The following is a 20,578-nucleotide window of genomic DNA, read 5'->3' as shown; positions in this document are numbered from 1 at the left end:
CTCAAAATTAAAACTACTTGGGACAGTTCATATGATTTCATGACTTGGAATTTTATTAGTCTTATGGTGAACTATAAATATAGCGTGTCTTGACCTTCCCACCTTACTCAGTATCTACATCTATATTAATTATCATTTATTCATTAATATTTATTTAGTTTGATTTTACATAAGTATTTACTTTTGTTGTGGCTACAGGAATATATAAAACGATGAAGTCAGAACTACATTTTCCCTTGGCAATATAATCAAGAGATAGGTTAAACTATGAGGGTATGAGATCGATAAACAATACATGATAGACTAATAAACTAGTTAACAGTTTGATGCTTTGTTAATTGCGAGATAATATTCTCTAAAAATGAAATCTAAATGTAGCACAGTATAAACACTTAGGTGTGGAGGCCCAAGGTAGTTGTTTAAGCATATGGGGGTCAAAGCATGGATGCTCCAGAGACTTCCACACATTTAATGTTTGGAGTCCAAAGCAAAATTCTGGTCATATAATATGTCAGGATATCTACTAACAAAAGCATTGACTTAAAACCTTTTCATACAAGTAGATCCTTTCCAAGATTCCATACCTCAAGTGCATCATCATACACATTTCAAGCTTGACTAAAACAACCTGTGCCCTTCAGAATTACAGAAATATGCATGTTTCAGTACCATCAGCCCACCTCAGTGTGTCATTTGTCAATCTAAACATTGTTAACAAATGAATTATAGACATAGAAAATAAAAAATCATACCGTTGGTCTCTCTGCCTGAATTCTTCGCTCACATTTCTTACCAAAGATTACTGTATTCTCAGGAATAACTTCTTTTGTTGTAATTTCACACATGGCCCCAATGACACAACCACTGGTCAGTTCAGCATGTCTCCCAAGTTTAGCTAAAATGGATACAGAAAATTCTACTTATATTAATAACTTTTATCATAAATAAATGAGGTTACAATATTTATAATTCCATGAAAGTTACCATCATAATACAAAAATATTCATTCTACCTATCTACATAAAAAATTAAAAAATACATTTTCCTTACAGTTTACTATTTGGATTGTTAAAGACCATTGGTTTTCAAAAAAATATTTGATATTTTAATTACATAGGAAATACAACATGTATTAAAACATAATTAGAAAAGTACAATCAATTCTTATCGTAAGAATAAAACACTGACAACTTTTCATACAAAATATTGTGTGTTACACAGGAAGCTCAGAAATCATATTAAAATATTGTCTAATAGTGTTTCCAAAATATTTAGAAAACAAATTTGAATAAATTTCTTACCATACTTTAATTTGTAGTATTTCAGAAACATTCAAAAATAAACATGATAATAAATTCAATATATTTTCCAGGTATCCTTTATATAAATACAGACATTCATGTTTCAAAAATATATGAGGGATATAAACAGCTCCTGTCAAAGTGTCCACAGGGCTGATGATGGATCTTGATTCTTTGTTTACAAAATTGGACAATAAAAGTTAATTTGTATATGAACAACAGCTGACCTGCATGGCCAGTACCATGACAAATAATAACAGGACCTGAATTCAAAAGTATTAATTTCTTGGGAAGAATAATAGGACCAGTAATGGGCCCAAAACAGGAGGAATCATGAATGACTTGACAGGGGCTCTAACAAGCACTTGCAAAACTCATTTTACTGGCACTTTAAAGCAGGTCAAGTGTGATGGCACCTATCAAACGTGAAGGACTGCAAGTGTATTTAAAACAAGAAAAATGTGTCTTACGTGTGTGTATGTGTATATAATTTTTGTTTCTGAATTTAAAACCATAAATCTATCTAGAAGCTAACTACAAGGTATGTTCATAATGCACAAAAGGCTAGCAATGATAGATATAATCATAATAGATTAACAACTACATGTTAGATACTTTATGAATCAAAGGTTAACAACTAGAAATACCAAAGATGAACCAATAACTAGCATTTAAATAAATCCCAGACAGCTACATACAACTTTTGAAGACTTGACAAATGATGGTTAATAATTTTTTCTCCTAGTAGCAAATTCATAACTGCTACTAGAATAAACATTATTATTCTGTAAAATTAATGGTAACAGGGTCATAATTAATTATTTCATGTATTAAATGTTATATATATATATATATATATATATATATATGTATGTATCCTGTTTATTAGTATCTTCTATCATGTTTTCTTTACAAGTATTTTTAAATATCAAAATTAATTTTAATTATATATAACATTATTTTTATTTTAACTATTTCATAAAAGTTAAAAGATGCTCGACTTGAATGTATGTACTAGTGTATCTAGACTACAAGCACCTGAATCAACAAAGTTACAGCACTCCACTGCTGACAGTCACACTATACTAAAACAAATTATTTTAAGCTGGAGAATTATTAGAAGTCAATGGGCCTCCAGTAAGATTTATGTTAATCATTGACAAGTTAAGAGGGATGTGGAAAACATATGCAACATAAGTGATTTCTCTTTCATTATTACCTCCAATGAGCAATCACTTGGGCAAGTTATTTCTAATCACACTGCTGGCAGAGCTATACTAAAGAGGCCAAATAATGCAAGTCTAGCTGACTGACACAAGTGTTAATTGCCTTAATAACTAGCAATCAATCGAACTAGTTGAAACTGCAGTCTTGCCATCCCCATTTCTTCATATTTGGCCATAGTATGCTATATAGCTTAAATGAGGATTGTAAAACAAGCATGGTATATACAATTGAAACAATCTAACTAATCCTAATTATAGGGCCTTTTGTATCCAGAATATTGCAATATAAACTATCAAAAAAAAAATAATATATATATATATATATACATATATCACATGCAATTATGTTCAACAGTTTACTAGCAAAACTGCAAAACTAGTTTGCTAGTGCTAACTTTGAACTCTGAAGTGCTATGCCCAAGAACTTAAGTTCACAACTATATATATTCATAGTGAATTATAGGTTAACAGCTAAATAAGATATATATGTATACATATGAAAGATAGTACAAAATATTAAAGAGGCCAAAATTTACCAGCGGATGCAACATGTCTCCACCACGCAATCCCAACATGGCCAATTTTGACACCAAAAAAAATCATAAAAACAAAGAAAAATGGGCAAGTCCAACATTTTTGTTCGTCAATGTGTGTTGGCTGTAGAAAAGTATTTTTGTACCAAATTTCATGCAAATTAGTCAAAACACGGGTAAGTAATTGATCAAAACCCCTAATATTATGAGTTTATTTAACCTTTTGACCCCCTAAAATGACCCAAGATGGGCATATCCCACATTTTGGATGTATATGTATGGGAACTATAAAAAAAGTATCTTTGTACCAAACCCCATGTAAACTGGCTGAAATACAGTGAAGAAATTGTCAAAAACCCATAAAATTATACTTTTTATGGCAAATTTACCATCCTATAAGAACTAAAAATATTTGTTTGTCAATGTGTGGGATCTGTAGAAAAGCATCTTTGTACCAAGTCCCACATATGTTGGTCAAAATATGGCCAAGTAATTGACCAAAAACCCCAAAATTATGCTTTTTTGAGAGTTCTAGCCCCCTAAAAGGACTCAAAATGGGCAAATTTAACTTTTCTGTATGTCAGTGTGTTGGGTGCATGAAAATATATATTTGCGCTGATTTTCACTTTCATTACTGTAAATATAACTGCACAGAAACCTTAAAGTTTGGGGTTGTTTGACCTTTGACCCATAAAATCCTTAAAAAGGCCTAAATAAAGAAAAATGAAAAAGGCATTTAAGTGTATTTGACCAAAGTATAACCTTACTAAGTTTCAAGTCAATCTGCCAAGAACTGAAGGAATGGCAGTTAGTTGAAAAGTGTTTCAAAGAAAAAGAAAGAAGAAACAATAGAAAAAACAATATGTCTCTCTGCAGAGACGTAAATATCTAAAATGAAATAAGGTTAACATTTAGATAAATCTCTAGGGGATGAAAAGTTAGTAGTTAGATATACCCATGAACAACAAAATGGCATTAGTTGATACACTTACATTGGACAAAATGTTAAGTCCACGATATACACAAGTAAAAGAAATTAAGATAACTACATTTATGACAAACTATCCTGTGAAAATTAACATTTAGATACTTTAAAATTGGGCTAACTGTTAACATACCCGAGACAGATTATAATTCACAGCTAGATATTCCAGTGCCTGATTTAAAATTAAACATCAATGAATGATCATAAGTGAATACCTGTAATGGACTAAATAAACCTATAGCTGACAAAAAGTTAACAGATAGACAAAACCATGACGTACGTACAATATGTTAACAGCTACATACATTCACAGTGTACAAAATATTAACAGCTACATGTCAATATACACATGAGGAACTTAATGTTGACAGCTAAACAAAACAATTATGCATCAACTATTAACAACTAGATATACCTATAGTGTAATAAAGTTAGATATTACCCAATGAACTAGTTTTTATATACCAACAAGAAAGATTGTTTCTATATTACACCTTACCTTTTGATTCAAGAATATTATTATCCCCAATTTTCAAAGAAGCTGTATCTATACAAATCATTTTAAGGCAAAATTGTTAAGAAGTTTATTATATTCTCAAACATCAATTTATTCAAAACATATTACATACATACATACATACATACATACGCATAACATAAGCTCAGTTATAACAATAAAATGTGACACCATTTTTTAAAACATGTAAAATACCCTATGATTAATTACTTTTCATATAATAGTCCTTCAAAATCAAGCTTAAGTTCTTTCAGCTATAGCTGTATTACAAAATGCTGAAAGTTATCATTTTATTACACTGAAAATAGATTTCCTATGGATACTTACCTACCCTCACATAATAGCTTTTCGTGATCTTCCACTGCCCTTTCATGCATTGAAAAGAAATTTTCTTGCTAGCCTTTATACCCCACAAGTTTGAGCTGTTCATTTAGCATGCACATAGCATGCAATAATCCTCCACCAATAGGAGTAAGACACACTCTCCTAGAGCAGGTGGTTCCCTCTGTTCTACTTTACATGAATCTCACTATCGAGATTAGGCCCACAGAAACAGAAGAACACTGGAAGTGGGGAGGAAGGGTGGGAAGTGTTTGACAGGAGATAAGTATCTAATGGACAACTTTCAATATGAGACAAACCTCTTCTCACACAATAACTAAAATCCCACATTCAGTACTTGGAGGGACCAGTGTAAAATAAAACAAGAGACTCCATTCTGAAAGCATCTGTAGAGAATCAAACAGGCATACTCTGTACTTAAATGGAAGACACATGTGGAACTCTCCCCTTCTGGAACAAGTATGCTCTTTGTCCATGAAGAAGTGCTGTGTAATGAAATGGGTGTCATTGAGCCAGAAGCAAGTAAAAGAAAGACCTCTGAAAACAATGTCTCTGGTGTAAAACATCAATGTGAGTCCCACTTTATCCTCAACCATACAAACATAACCAGAAACAAACTAATTCTGGGAAGGATAAAAGTCACAAGTAGCATAAAGAAATAACAGACACTAATAGATAATCCCAAACACACATGGAAAAAACATAAAGCCAATAACCAGTTCTCATCTACTCAACCCCGACCATACAGGCAAGGTTCCTCATCCTGTCATTGGTATTATGAGGCAAAGGACCCCATATAAGATCAAAACCAGGATATAGGTTGTATGATGGCCAGGGCAAGTAAACCATTAGTAATATATACACCAACCCCTCTCATACATAAACAGTGCAGATTTATAGGAAAGCCTACTTGACCAGGCAACACTCACCACTGAGTGGGATCTGAAAATATATCAAAGAAAAAGGAGGACCCTGAAAGAAAACATAACAGAAAAAGATACCCAAGTTAGAGTTAAACCACTGTGTGTAAGACTACCACAGGAGGTAGATGATATTCACCACAGAAAGACACAGCCAGATGGTGTAGGTAATGAGCGATAAAGGTATGGGAAGTAGTCCACATTCCAGCCTGGATGATCTCCTCCAGCGGATGACGAAATCAAGCTACTAGAGACATGGTGATATGTTGAATCTGATGAGACGAGACATGATAAAGATGATGCCCTTCCAAGGAGAGGGAAGGGTAAGTCAACCTATTAAGCTGATAAACCCTACCCTTAAGGGTGATGGGGACAAGTCATGTGACACAGAATGGTTTCAGTGAATAAACAAATGGGAGTGGGAACCAGAAAAGGAAGCCATAAGAGTCATATAACACCACTAAGCATGCACAAGACACAGGAGGATATCCAGATCAGACCTGAAATAAATAAGGGAAATGGAAGGGATGGGGATGAGAGCAAAGATAGAATTGCATTCACAAGCAGAAGAGGTCTTGGTGAAGAAGTTACAGTACAGTATAGCACAATATATTTACTATGATAAAGGGTAAAAACATCAATCACAAAAAAAAAGACAGACCTATGATGACCACAAGCCAGGAGGAGAAAGAAATTGGTCTAGAGGGAAAGATAATGCCAGGATCATGAAGCCAAAGGTTTAAAGGGAGGTTGGGAAAGGGCAAAAGGGACAATACTGAGATTCCAAACAGGCAGAGGAAAAGCACAGTGAGGACAAATAATATGAAAGGACCAGAACAAGATGAAAAGGATGGGAATGGCAGAATGGGGACATCCAAATGAGGCTGATGAAGGAAAAAAGGAGACAGAAGGAGGGGCGGAGTTGATGACAAATGTAGAGGCCTCAGGAGAGGGACTCAAGGCTGAGCAAGCCAAAACAGAGTCACCAAGAGAACTTGACATGGAATGGTGTGGATGAGGGATATTACGTTGGTGAGATAACATATAGGTGTGATGCTATAAATGTGAAGGCCCTCCATTCCTGCCTGAGGCATCTACTTTAAAAGCTTGAGGATGAGGAACCAGAGACCAGAAAGATGGCAGCTTGTTGTTTCTATTGGTAGCAAATGCATCTATGTGCAGGGTTCCCAGATGACAGCATAACCATTGGAAATATTAAGGATCTAGGAACCACTCCATTGGAATTACTTTGTGCAAATGAGACAACTGATACACAACAAGATTCAAAGCATGGGAATATGGCAAGCCAAAAGTTGTATCTGGTGCACATGTGCCCAGAATAAGAGCTCCTGAGCCCCAAAACAAAGGGACCTGGATTTGGTACCCCCTTGCCTGGTAATATATGACACCACTGTGGAGTTATTGATATGCACCATAACCACCTTTCCCCCCAGAAGATGGAGGCAAAGAGACATAGCTTAATGAACAGCTAAGTGCTCCAGAACATTGGTATGAAATCCTGATGTGGCCATCAACCAATTCCTGGGTATCAAGATATGCACCTCAAGATATGCATCAGTAAAAAGATGCAGGTCCATATGAGAAGGTGGAAGAGGAATACCAGCTGTAGTATTGTCTCTGTCCAACCACCATGCAAAGTTGGTCCAAAGGGAAGAAGGAAGTACAACCAGTTGATCCAAGGAATCCGAGCTGAAGTTTCATCAACCATTGAATTCCCATTGGAGAGAATATGTGTGAGCATGACCGAGGAGTATGAGAGTTTCCAAGAAGGTCTACATCTTTTGAGCTGGAAAGAGAATAAGAAGATAGGGCCTTGATGACCAACTTCTCCATATTCCAAAGACATGGTGGAGAAGACTGGGCCCAACTGAAGTGACAACTGAAAAAAACCTCTAAGTGAAATAGATACTGTGCAGGGGAAAAAATAGACTTCTCCACTTGATTAACCAACCCACATGAGTAGGCTCCTCCAGGAGCAAACATATGTGGTCAGAAGACGGCACACAAAAAGGAGCCAGAAGAAGATATTCATCCATAGAATGATGAGAACGAAGTCCCACCGAATATGGGTGTTGAACAAAGGTCTTAACAACCCAACAAAACACTTAAGGAACTGAGGCAAGCCCAAACAGAAGAGCCCAGAACTGGAAAACATCCCTCATGATGAACCAAAGAAAACAACGTGAGGATGGAGAGATGGGAAAATGAAGATATGAATCTGCTACTTCAAAGTTGGTCATCCAAAGACCTGAAGTGAAAATACAATGAAGGAACAGAAGTGATTCCATAAAGAAATGAGGAGGATTCAGAAACTGAGTTTTCTTTGTGACAATGAAAAACCAAGAGTAAAATCCTCACTGAATGGGAAACTCCAGCTCAATAGCTTCCTTGAGAAGAATGTCCCTCACTGCCTCGGACAGATGACCGCGTGAGACAGGATCTTTTGAAGTAGAGAAAGGAACTGGAAACAAGGAAAGGAAGTGGTGACTGGAATTGAAGAAAGAGACCTTCTGGCAAAACTGCAGAACTCATGGATCAGTGGTGAAGGTTTCCCAAATGTCAATAAAGTGGTGAAGACTGGCCCTCCACACGACCTGACTCTACTGTGTAATCTCCTATACTACTGTCGACGTTTCTGATGGGCACAGGAAAAAACAAGATGTACATGGAAGCAGGAGGACTAGAAACATGAATAGGATCAGGAGATGTGGAGGAGGAAGGTTGTGATAAGTAATTAGCAAGGAAAGATAGGGAAGTATGCAACCTGGCAAGTCAATATGGAACTCCTAAGAATTGGGATGACTCCCAAAAATGAGGTTTGAAATTTGTGTCACCTTGTAATGCTTAATTACTTGAGCATTAATTTACCAATGGAGCTTATTTGGATAAGATTGGAGTTTAGGTGATATTCCAGATGTACATGGGCTCAATCAATTTGTACTGTTTAAGTCTTTATAGATTTAATACTTCTAACTTTCAATACAGTGTGCACCTCTTCACAAAATTTGGCCACCTAGAAACAGGAAACTTGAACAAACAAGTTATACTCAAGGCTGGTTTAATTATTCCACAGTCATGGAGAGTTATATTACACAATCTTTCTTTGGAATTATAACATAATTATTTTGTAATTTCTGTAAAAAACTATAAACAATTATACCATATAAAAGATAAAAGTTTATCAACCAAACTTACTTTTGGCAAAATTAGTCCTCTATTCATACAAAATACAATAGGCACAAATTAATTGTGACTAAATTGTGTTAAAACTCATATTTCATTTCAAACTTCATGATTTTTACCATGTATTTTTTCCTTACTTTAACAGATCTTATTTTGCAAAGGATACAAGAACCAACTTCAAAAACATTGTTACTTCCAATTGTTAACACTGGAGTTGATTCATCTGTACTACCGGTTGAAATCCTATGGTTAGATATTAGAACATACACTAAAATGTAATGATTTTAAACATTTTCTAAAAGAAAAATCATTGATACTTCTAGATTCCAAATAAAACTACAGTATATATATATATCTTACATGATTTAAAACCCAAACTGTACAGCTACTGCTTGTAAAAAAACAATTATGCTCAGTAGTGGTATTCTGAACAAACAAGTGTGTGTGCAATGTATTGCTGATCACATGGCCAGAATTCCATTATTTCTTTCACAGTCCAATCCATTGCTAATGTTCATTGTATCCATTGACCATTATTATCCTGTTAAAGTACAGGTAATTTGTCCATTAAAATAACATGGTGCAGACCTTACAACTCCAGAAGATCATCTATGACTATAATACAACCAGTTAAAAAATAAAAAAGGGCAAATGAAGATTAACCAATGGGAAATATCCAATATGAAGTAGCAATATTTGTGTATATATATATATATATATATATATATTAATGTACAGAGTCATCACTTCAAGCACCCTCAACACAGGTTATTCTTTACTCAACAAAATCTATTCATTTAGAATGACTGCCACAAAAACATGTGAACTGTCACATGACAAATGGTTTCATGTTAGACAATTTTCAAAAAATAAGAACACGAGGGAAATTTCTTAAGAGAAAAGCCGAATTACTGGAGAAATAAGACAGTAATTCACAAAGTCTTTGAAACAAATTGTAATACAGAATATAGTAATTATGTTACCCTAGTGTGTTCGACATATTCACCTGTCAAAAGCACTAATTTTTTAATTACATAATGTAATTTCCCAATACTTTTGGTCCAACATCTTTTTTGAGAATTACAAGAAACAAAAGCTATGGAATTTAGGCTTGGGCCCACTTTATACATTTTTTTTCCTAAAAATAACACAAACTTACTCAAGCTTCAAGCTTTCCAATCAATACATTACTTGTGGTAGGTTCACAAAGCACCAATGAGATACGTAGGTCAAATCTTCTTTATACATATATAGATTACTACACCATGTTCCAGTACTGCAAATCCAGTATAAAAAATAATTTTACTTTAAAATGAAATAATTCAAACCTGTCCATCATTATCACAAGGTTAATTCTTATGGATATGGCAATGTTCAAAAGATGTTTCAAATACCAAGTATCAGCTAGACTTTTAGTAATGGCAACAATTAAATTTGGGATATCTTATTTCAAAACAAAACTATCTTAAAATTCTAAAGAATGAAAACAAAGAAAAAAACTTATATCACAAGCAAAAGAAACAAGATAAATAGACATTTTTAATGTTTACACCAATTTGTGCTGGGATGTCTATTACTCCCAATTGGGTCGATGCACAATAAATTTTAATCCATGTACACACAACAAAACTCACTGTAATGGCAGTTTTCACAGAAGACACTAACTGTTTTGATCTCTTGTGCATGCTAAAAAGATAGTGTGGAAATGTAGTACAAATAAAATAGTCCAAATATTTGTGACACCAATATCGTTAACAAATTCTACAATACTCTTTTTTTTTAAGAAATGTTTATCATAAGCTCTTAGTGAAGTTCAGATTAATAACTGGTCATTTAAAACTTCAACACAACAGAAGAATGTCCAACATTAAAAAGGAACAAATAACACCAAAATTAAAATAACATGGTTCTATAGTTCAACACAACAGAAGAATGTCCAACATTTAAAAAGAACAAATAACACCAAAATTAAAATAACATGGTTCTATAGTTCAACACAACAGAAGAATGTCCTATATTAAAAAGGAACAAATAACACCAAAATTAAAATAACATGGTTCTATAGTTCAACACAACAGAAGAATGTCCAACATTAAAGAGGAACAAATAACACCAACATTAAAATAACATTGTTCTATAGTTCATAAAGTCTCTAAAATTTCAATATACCATCTTCAAGTGTCTTCATTAACATAAGAGATGAAGCCCCTTTTCTCGTCACACAATCACCTAGTTGTTTTCCATTCTCAGACCAAATAATTTCTTTAATCTGATGACTTTCAACAATTTCTTTAATTCCATTGATCTCAATTCTCAAACGTTTTTCACTGATGAACTTGTCTGGTTTTACAGCATCTACAAGTGACTTGCAGTCCATAATGAAGACAAGTGGTAATACCTCTGAGTTGAGTTTACCAATACTCAGCTCAGAAGAGTTGCAATAAATATTGCTGCATCTATATCCTCAGCCACTGCTAACATCTCACAAGTCAAAGTGCTACGACAACACATCAAATTTTTATAGAGTTCCAACACACGAGTGAAAACTTCCCTGATTTACCAACTAACTGAATCCTTCACTTCCATTGTCCAATAGGTTTCCAAAAGATGTATCACTAAAAATGGCAAGTGACAATTTACATTCTCCCAAATGTTGAAATCTAAGTGGAACAGTCTCAGATTAGACTTTTCTTATTACTTTATTAACTGTATTATATCTCCTACTGTGGCAATTTTGATATTTGATATTTGCTAGGTTACTACATGTATCAAAAAAATATCTGGTCAACTCTGGTGAGCCACCCATAAAATTTGTCCCACTTTTGATCAATGCTGGTCTCTCTTCTTGTCTGTTAAGGGAAAATCTTTTTGTCTAGCTCAAATTTTATGTATTTGTACAGGGTCTAAATTGTCCACATATTCATTTTGATGCAAATATCTTTCTTCACCATAACTAACTAGCACCAAATACTAATATACTGAAATGCACAGCTATACTCCTTTCTAATAGAAAATGTGGATCTTACACAATCAATCACTGTTAATTCAAATTCAGATGCTCCACCGCATATAAAGTCATCAACATGACTAGCTAAAACACCTATCAGTATCCTTTGCTTCTCCATCCAATAGAATATGGCAGGAGCAACTTAGAAATTTTTGCTCCTAGATATGTGATAACCATTTTCACTCTATTATACCACTGTAATGAGGCATTACCTAGACCATACACACATTTCTGAAATTACCACAATTTTCCTAGCACATTGGCTTCTTTTGGTGGAAGTATGTAGATATCTCTTTCTTTAATTTGTCCTTGCTCAAAGGCAGTTTTGATATCTATTGAATATGTTTTCCAATTACTCTGAGCAAACAATGCTAGTATGAGACACACTGATTCTTTTGGTCTTTATCTACTACTTCAAAACCTTTCACCACTAGTCTGGCTTTAGTGGTTACATTATCATCTGAATTCTTCAAGGTACAGACCCATCTCAACTGAGGTTGACTTATCATCATCATTTGAACTGTGATCTGTTTGGATTGCTCCCTTCAGTCAACACTGATAGGCTCCTAACTACAATCCCACCATGTCGAACAAATATCACTGGACCATCTTATCCAATAACTGTAACTGGCCCTTTCCACTCTGGACATTAATAATACACTTTGTCACCTGCAGAACATATCTCTGTTGTCAGATGGGTCTGTTTTCTTATGGCCTTTCTCTCTCTTTCAGAACATTCCACCTCCATGAACACACATCTAGCTGTATACAGAGAAACAATATTTTTGGCTACAACTTGGCTTGTAATTGTGCCTTCTAATGGAGGTTTATCAAGAACTACAGAAGGAAGATTAGGATTTCTATTGTAGAATAACTGGTAGGTGTTGTATCCATGAATGTTGCACAGACTATTCTTAGCTGCTACGGCCCAACATAATGTTGTTTCCCAATCACAGTCTTTTTCTGCTTTAATCTTCCATCTGATTTCTGTGAGTGTCTGATTATGGCACTCTAGCAAACCACTGCTGTATGCAGCTGTGGTTTTTAAGTTGAAGTCATCACACATATCCCTGACTTCTTCATTATTAAACTCACCTCTGTTATCACCATTTAGGAGTACCATGTATACCAATCCAGTGTTGTATGAATTTCTGTATGAAAATGGATGATAGTTTACTTGTGATTATTGCACCAAATCTTGTAAACGCATCAATTATGTATAGATACCATAAGCTCCTTCCCAATTAATGCAAGTCTATTGCTACAGTTTCATTAAAGTCTTTGGCTAAGGAAAATCCTACTGCTAGTTTAGAAGACTGTTTCTTATATTTGTAACACGCTTCACAGTTGTTCACAATATCTGTCAGGTATTTGAAAACTTCCACATTCTTTGTGCCAGCATTCTCTAGTAGTTTTCTTAGACATTCCACTGATGCATGTCCAAACCGACGATGAAGTTTGATCAACATTTTCTTCTTATCAGCTTTGCTTGTGTTGTCATTGATAACCAAAATTTCTGATGATTCTGGTGTTTCCTTATTATCAAACTCACTGCCACTAGCAACAAATATTTCACCCTGTTACTTTTCATCTTCATATTTGTTCTCTGTATCTTATAACTGAATATTTATGCAATAATGTCCACTTGACATGAATTCCAATTTCACAGGGTTGCCAAACATTTCAGCCTTATCATTGCAAATGTCTAGCTTTGCTTGTGCTCTCTTAAAAGATGTTTTACTAAATAATAATGCTTGCACTCACTACTTCTATGTTGATTCTACATATTGTTACTCCTACTGTAGCAGGTAAAGTGACAGTTTTATATGACACCACTTTTGCACCATCTACAAACTTGAAAGATTTGTCATGTTAACAACAGTACCCCTCTGTTTGTTTTCTAAGCCCTCCAAGTAATTTTAAATTTTTTTTCCACATACTGTTCTTGTACATGCAGTATCAATTACAGCACAGCCTAGTACCTCAGTCATAAGTCATGTGATGTTTCTTCCACTGTCATCTTCAGTTACACAGGTAGCCTGTTCAGTTTTGTGTGGACAATCCTTGACCCAATAAAATGCTGAATGACAGATCATACAATTTGTTCTTCTACCATATTTATCTAATGGGTTGATTACTTAAGGAGTATTGTTAATTCTTCTGTTTCTTGGAGGTTGACAGCTTTGCTGAAACTTATATTTTGTGTCAGAATCTGAAGTGAAATTTTCCATTACATAAGCCACTTCTTGTTTTATCATTATGCTTTTTGTCTTGCCACTCAAAGTATGTTTCACTTGTCACATGACCATAAAAAAAAAAAAAATCTTCAATGCAGACTTCACTGAAAAATAAGTCTGATGTTGCTGTCAGCACAAGTTTCCTGTCTCTTTGTGTTAACTTTGCACTGTCCAAAAGTTTTAATGACAAAAGAGCATCTAGAAATTCTATTTTATATTTTTTGCATCTCATTTATAGATGTTCATATTCAATGATAGATTCTGACATCAGCATGTCTTGGGTTTACTGTACAAATCAAATTTTGAGTATGCCTCATAGGCTAAATCTACAGCTTCTTTCATAAAAAGTGAATCAAGAGCCTCAATCAAAACATCCATTCCATCTTTCAAATTCAAATCACTTATATTAATTTCAAATGTTTTTGCTTTCTCCTGGCAAATTAGAAATAAAGTAACCATCAAATCCTATTTCTTCTTGTTGAGGTCTGTCATCAGTCTACACACTTTGACTTTGTTTTTCCAAATCTCATAAACTGTATCTGGTCCTAATGCCAATGGATTCTTGTAACTGTTACTTTGAGCCATGCTCTGCTACCAATTATCACTCTCAACTTGGGTCGATGCACAATAAATTTTAATTCATATATGTACAACATAACTCATTGTAATGGCGGTTTTCAAAAGATACACTGTTTCAATTTCTTGCGCATGATCAAAAGATAGTGGGGAAAAGTAGTGCAAATAAAGTACTTCAAATATTCGTGATGGCAATATAGTTAACAACATCTTTCATGTGGTGATTTTAAACATTTGTTTCAATTGGAAAGGTGTTCTTCTTCTCCACAACAATACACATCCACATGTGGCACGTTTGATGCAACACAAGATTATGGAGTTGGGTTGGAAAATTCTCCCCCACCCACCATATTCTCCAGACATGGAACCATCAGATTACCATGTTTTTCGTTCGCTGTAACACCATCTTAATAAGAAAATGTATGCAAATGTGGAAGATGTTAAAGAGGATATCAACATGTTTTTTGCTTCAAAGCCAAATGATTTCTTTAGTCAAGGCATTAACAACCTGATTGTAAGATGGAAAAGCACCATCAATAAGAATGGAGACTATTTCATTAAATAAATGTTTGTTTTGATATGCAAGTTGTTCAGGTTTTTTTCATCTAAAAAAGTGACATTACTTTTTTGATGACCCAATATAATTGTTTTTCAACTTTTTCAATTTTGATTGAATTGTACCACCATGTTCACTGTTTGACTTTATACCTTAAAATTCATTACACATTGCTAAAATACATCCATGCACTTCTTGTAATTACAAGTATATAACATATATGTATGTTGTTGAAAAGACTCTGGTGCTAAGAAAAAGTTCACAAATGCAACACTTAGGGTGATCCTACATTTAATTTTTTACAAATGTATTTTTCAATCTGTAACAAGTTTAATATTATGTGTACATATTACATAATAAATAGCACAATGTATCATCATTTTTAACACAAAGTGAAAGACTTCTAGTTACAACTTTTCAACTGGGTTTGCATGTTGTATGCAGTTACTTTGCAAGTTTGTTCTCTATAACTATAATTTTATCAAGGAAGGAGTTATGAAAATATCTTGAAAGTGGTAACATTTTTTATATGCTGCAAATATAATACAACAGTAAATATATAATAAAAGCACACTGTTTCAAATACAAAATAATTTTAAGAAATACCTTTGAAGTAGCAAAACTACTTACATACATTAAAACTACTAGTGCTACTGAATCAGCATCAAGAGCATAATAAACTTGATCCAATGCATAATTGGCCAATAGATAAAATTGTTAAGGTGTTACATACATAAAATTAAAAGTAGGAGTAATAAAAATTTCATAACCCTAATAATTTTGAAAATTAAAGTACAGCATTAAAAGATAACATGTTTCTCAGTAGGTTTACAGTTTACATTAAACTTTAACTCTTTATAGAGGGAACAAAACTAAATGGGAACTTTACCTGTTAATTATCTGGACTTGTTCTTCAATGAGATTGTTCTCTCCTATAACAATTGGTCCAGCTTCAGCAATAATACGTGCAGTAGGATGTATTATAGTCCGACTACCTGTGCATTTACAAATAAAGGTATAGATAATCTTTAGAAGTGGTAAATAGGAGCACACTTACATAGTTTAAGACAGGTCACCAATACTAATATTCTCATTAATGAACAGGTAAAGAGGGGTCATGCAGTCCCTATTATGCATAATTGTTTTACATTCTCTATAGTAATTATAATATTGTCAAATAGTAGTGATACTTGTACTTTCAAAAACATATGATAATAGTCAACATTGAAATATTTAATTATCTTTAAATTACAAAGAGTGTAAATTGTTTTTCAATACTTTTGTTATCAATCTATGTGCTCATTCTAATGTTTGCATGTATTATACACCAACATACACCAGTTTTTCTTCTCGTTTCAACTAACTTGTAAATGAATATTAAAACAAATCTTAATAAACACTAACAAATATAGCATAGAAAAACTTACAAGTGTACATGTACAAAAATGTTACTAAACTAATTAGAATTTATTTCATATTAGTTACAACAAAACTTTCTAAACACATGTAGTTAATATAAAAATCAGTGTTCAGAACATGCAGAAAGTTCACCCCACTCTGAAAACACAACTAAATGTATATTCTATACTCCTGTAATGTCTAAGTTAAATAACTACAGTATATACGTTTTTGTTGGTTAATTAAATATTTTTCAAGCTAGAAATAATGTAAAAATATTTATCTCAAATATCTATCCTAAGATTGAAACTAGGTTAAATTTCACTGCTTCAATAACATTTAAGAACTTGGCACCTGACATGGGGTATTCTTATTTATTCAAATACAGCTTTGGGAGTATTTGTACTAGTATTCAAATACTTTGGAAGGGCAAATTAAAGTATTCATATCTGAATACAATGGCATAGTATTTGTATTCACCGAATGATTTAGTGAATACTTAATATTGTAAGAGTAAATGTCAACTTTTGTACGCATCCAATTTCTACTGTCATTTTTACATCTACAGTTAAATCAGGTCAGTACTCTCCAACCACCTTAAAAGTTATTGTATTAGATGGTTATTAATCCAGTCAAGTGACTTCAGATAATTTGAGATGGCTACTAAACTTCATACTTTCTACTGCTAGATTTCGTCACATCAAGGCAAAGTGTAAATATTGTAAGTGAACTATTTCTACTTCAGGAAAAAACACTTCTAACCTGCTGAGACATCTGAAGACATCTTTTTATTATTCTTGTTAATATGAACTATATTCTATGTACATTATACAATATAATATAGGTAAACTAAATTTCTTTTGCTGGTTAAACCATATTATTTTCATTTAATTAGCAGCATATATGTTTTTATTATTTTTATTATAAACTATATTATATAGTTAAACTTTCTCATGGGTTGAACAATATTCATCATTTTTATTTATTATTATATTTTTTTATTATTTTCATTATAAACTATATTCTTTATTATATAAATGGGATATGCTTGTGTATTTCTAGCGTAATCATGAAGCAGAGTTACAGAAGTCTACATCTGCATCTGGTAGTTCCACCCAGGTACAGCAGCCTACAATAGCAGTGTACTGTACAGAATCAATGAAATATAAGTATACACACCCTCATCAGAAGCACATCACTAACAAACTTGTCAATTTTATTGTTGGTACACTGCAACCTTTCTCAGTTGTGGAGTTAAAAGATTTTCAAGATCTAATGGCAGCCATGGATGCTCGGTATGTTCTTCCCAGTTACAAGCATCTGTCCACAATGTTGATCGAGTTGTTTGGCATTTTTTGGTGCAAAGCAACTAAGCTATCTGTGCCAAACAACCAGTAAAAATCTTAAAATTAAAATAATATAAAATGTCAAAATAAATCGAGTTAAAAACTAAACAAGGTCCAAAATTCAGATAAAAGACTCAAATAGAATTAAAAAAGGCCAATGGCTCATAAAAAATTAAAAACACAATCTAGTTGGGCAGTGTCACCATCACCAATGACACAACATCAGGGGTAAACCAGTAGAAAATACATGTCTCAAATGGTGCCATTGCTCACGGTTGGAACGACAGCATAACAGTAAAATGTGGGCTATTGTAATTTGAGTGTCACAAAGGCCACACATTGGCAGATCAGTTCCAGATAAAAGAAAACAATGAGTTACAAAATTATCACCAATCCATAGCCTAGCCAGGACAATTTCGTCCTTCCAATCCTTACAGATACAAAATGGCCAATGAGCAACAGAAGGTTTTGATCTGGAAAAGCTTGTTATGAAGTTACTCACTCCAAGTCGACTGTCAACTGGCGAGAAGCCATAATTTGAATACAGGACTAGAACAGACGGTCTTAGCTGTGGTGTCAGCAAGCTCATTTGTGCGAATACCGACATAGTCAGGTATCCAGAAAAACTGGATAGCAATGGAAGATAGAGAAAAACAGGTCAGTCGTTGTTATATATCGAAGAGAACTGGGTGGGAACTAATGTAAGAGATTCCAGGGCGAGTAGAAAGTTAAGGAAGTCAGTGTAAATAGTACAATCAGTGTACTGCATAGCTTCTATGTGATCCAAGGCAAGATAAATGGCATACGACTCAGCAGTAAACATAGAATCTGCAATCACTGAGCCACAACAAACCCTGGCAGAGCCCACAGAGTCACCTAATTTCAAACCATCCATAAAAATGGAAACAGAAGAATGGTTTGAAAGTTATTCTGTGAATAGAAGAAGGTACTTCCAGTCAGGAGTATCCACCTTCCTCAAATGAGTCAGAGGTGGGGATGTTAATAAGCCATGGCATGGTGGGTTGACCATTGGAGACAGCAACATCATCCAATGACAGACCCAATTCAGACAGCTATGCCTGGATGCAAAGACCAAAAGAAAGAATGGCAGACCATCTATTCCAAAAGACATAACCCCAGGTGGGATGCTGTGGTAAGAATCTAAGCTTGCTAGCATACTGCAGAGACATTTGCAAATGTTAGAGATGAAGAAGTGCGTAAAGCCCCTGTGCAGAGCTGAAGCTCCAGATGATGACTGGGATCCAACATCTTCAAGGCAGAGGCCCTGGCAGAACCACAGGCCAGAGCCCCATAGTCACAGGGAAGGAGGAAGGGAGATGAAGGTGGAAAGATAATCTCGAGCAAGGTTCCTTCTGTCGTGAAGTGCCCATTGCAGGGATCTCATGTGGGCATGATCAAGAGGGATAAGTGCAGTCATGGAGGGCCACATCCCCAGAAGTGATAGAACCATGCAAACAGTAAGTGACCAAGTCGTGAAGACTCAATGAACTAAAAGTTCCATGGACCAGAGACATAAAGGAGAAAGCATGGCACGACTGATATTGGTGTAAAAAAAGACCCCTAGATGGACTGGGTATTATGTAGGTCTAAGGAATGCCTTCTACAGTTTGATAAACTAGCCCACTCGAGCTGCCACAGAAAGGAGTTGGTGGGTATGAGTGGCCAATTTCTGTTTGGAATGAGCCAGCAGGAGTCAGTTGTTAAGGTAATAATGAAATCACATTCTCCCAGAGCATGAAGATGATGAGCAAAAGCCCAGACAATGCAACAAAACACATAGCAGGATCTACTACTGCAGACTAGTAAAGTGGAATAGATGGTTTTCTGCAGTTGGAAAGGCACTGATCAGAGGACAATGAAGCCTCTGAAAGATAATCTGCAAGAATGTCCATAACACTTGAAACAAAACAGGCTCATAAATAGGTATGATGTGAAACCGAGATCCTCCCTGATCGTTAATATATGCCACTTCTGTAGAAAAGTTTGTGTGAAATAAAACATGGTGGTATAGCAAGGGTAGAAACACTTAACAAGAACACTGAATTGACAAAAGATCCAAAAGATTAATGTGAGATTCTAACAACTGAGGAGACAAGAAACCCAAAAGACTGTTTCTTCCATGACAGCTTCCCAACCCTCAAGAGAGGTATTTATGAAGAGGTACAGATCTGTATGAAGTGAAAGAAAAGGCAAATCTGTAGTAGTAAACTAAATTGAACATAATTAACCCTTTCCACATGGGTCACAGGTCAAAGGCCATGTCATCGCATTTTTGACCCGCATTAGAAATTTTATTGAACTACTATTTTATGAATTTATGTCATTAAGTTTGGTATCAAACTGTAGATTACAATTCAAATTTTAGTATTATATATTATTTAATTTCTTAATTTAAAAGTAAATATAAAA

The 20,578-nt window shown here is 34.3% G+C and overlaps 1 protein-coding gene across 1 annotated transcript in view; it reads right to left on the bottom strand.

Annotated features, from left to right (window-relative positions):
- The window catches only part of LOC106457126 (dynactin subunit 6-like), a 36,004-nt gene that overhangs the window by 8,934 nt on the left and 6,492 nt on the right, over positions 1-20,578 (bottom strand). The window contains exons 3-6 of the mRNA XM_013916515.2: positions 16,294-16,399; positions 9,195-9,271; positions 4,545-4,592; positions 753-895 (exon numbers count right to left, since the gene is read on the bottom strand). Coding sequence (XP_013771969.2) covers positions 753-895; positions 4,545-4,592; positions 9,195-9,271; positions 16,294-16,399 — 374 coding nt within the window. The remainder of the gene's footprint in view (positions 1-752; positions 896-4,544; positions 4,593-9,194; positions 9,272-16,293; positions 16,400-20,578) is intronic.

This window comes from Limulus polyphemus, unplaced genomic scaffold (assembly GCF_000517525.1).
Source record: "Limulus polyphemus unplaced genomic scaffold, Limulus_polyphemus-2.1.2 Scaffold14, whole genome shotgun sequence".
Lineage (NCBI taxonomy): Eukaryota > Metazoa > Arthropoda > Merostomata > Xiphosura > Limulidae > Limulus > Limulus polyphemus.
The sequence above is the reverse complement of the archived record's forward strand: the minus strand, read 5'-3'. Positions and strand labels throughout refer to the sequence as shown.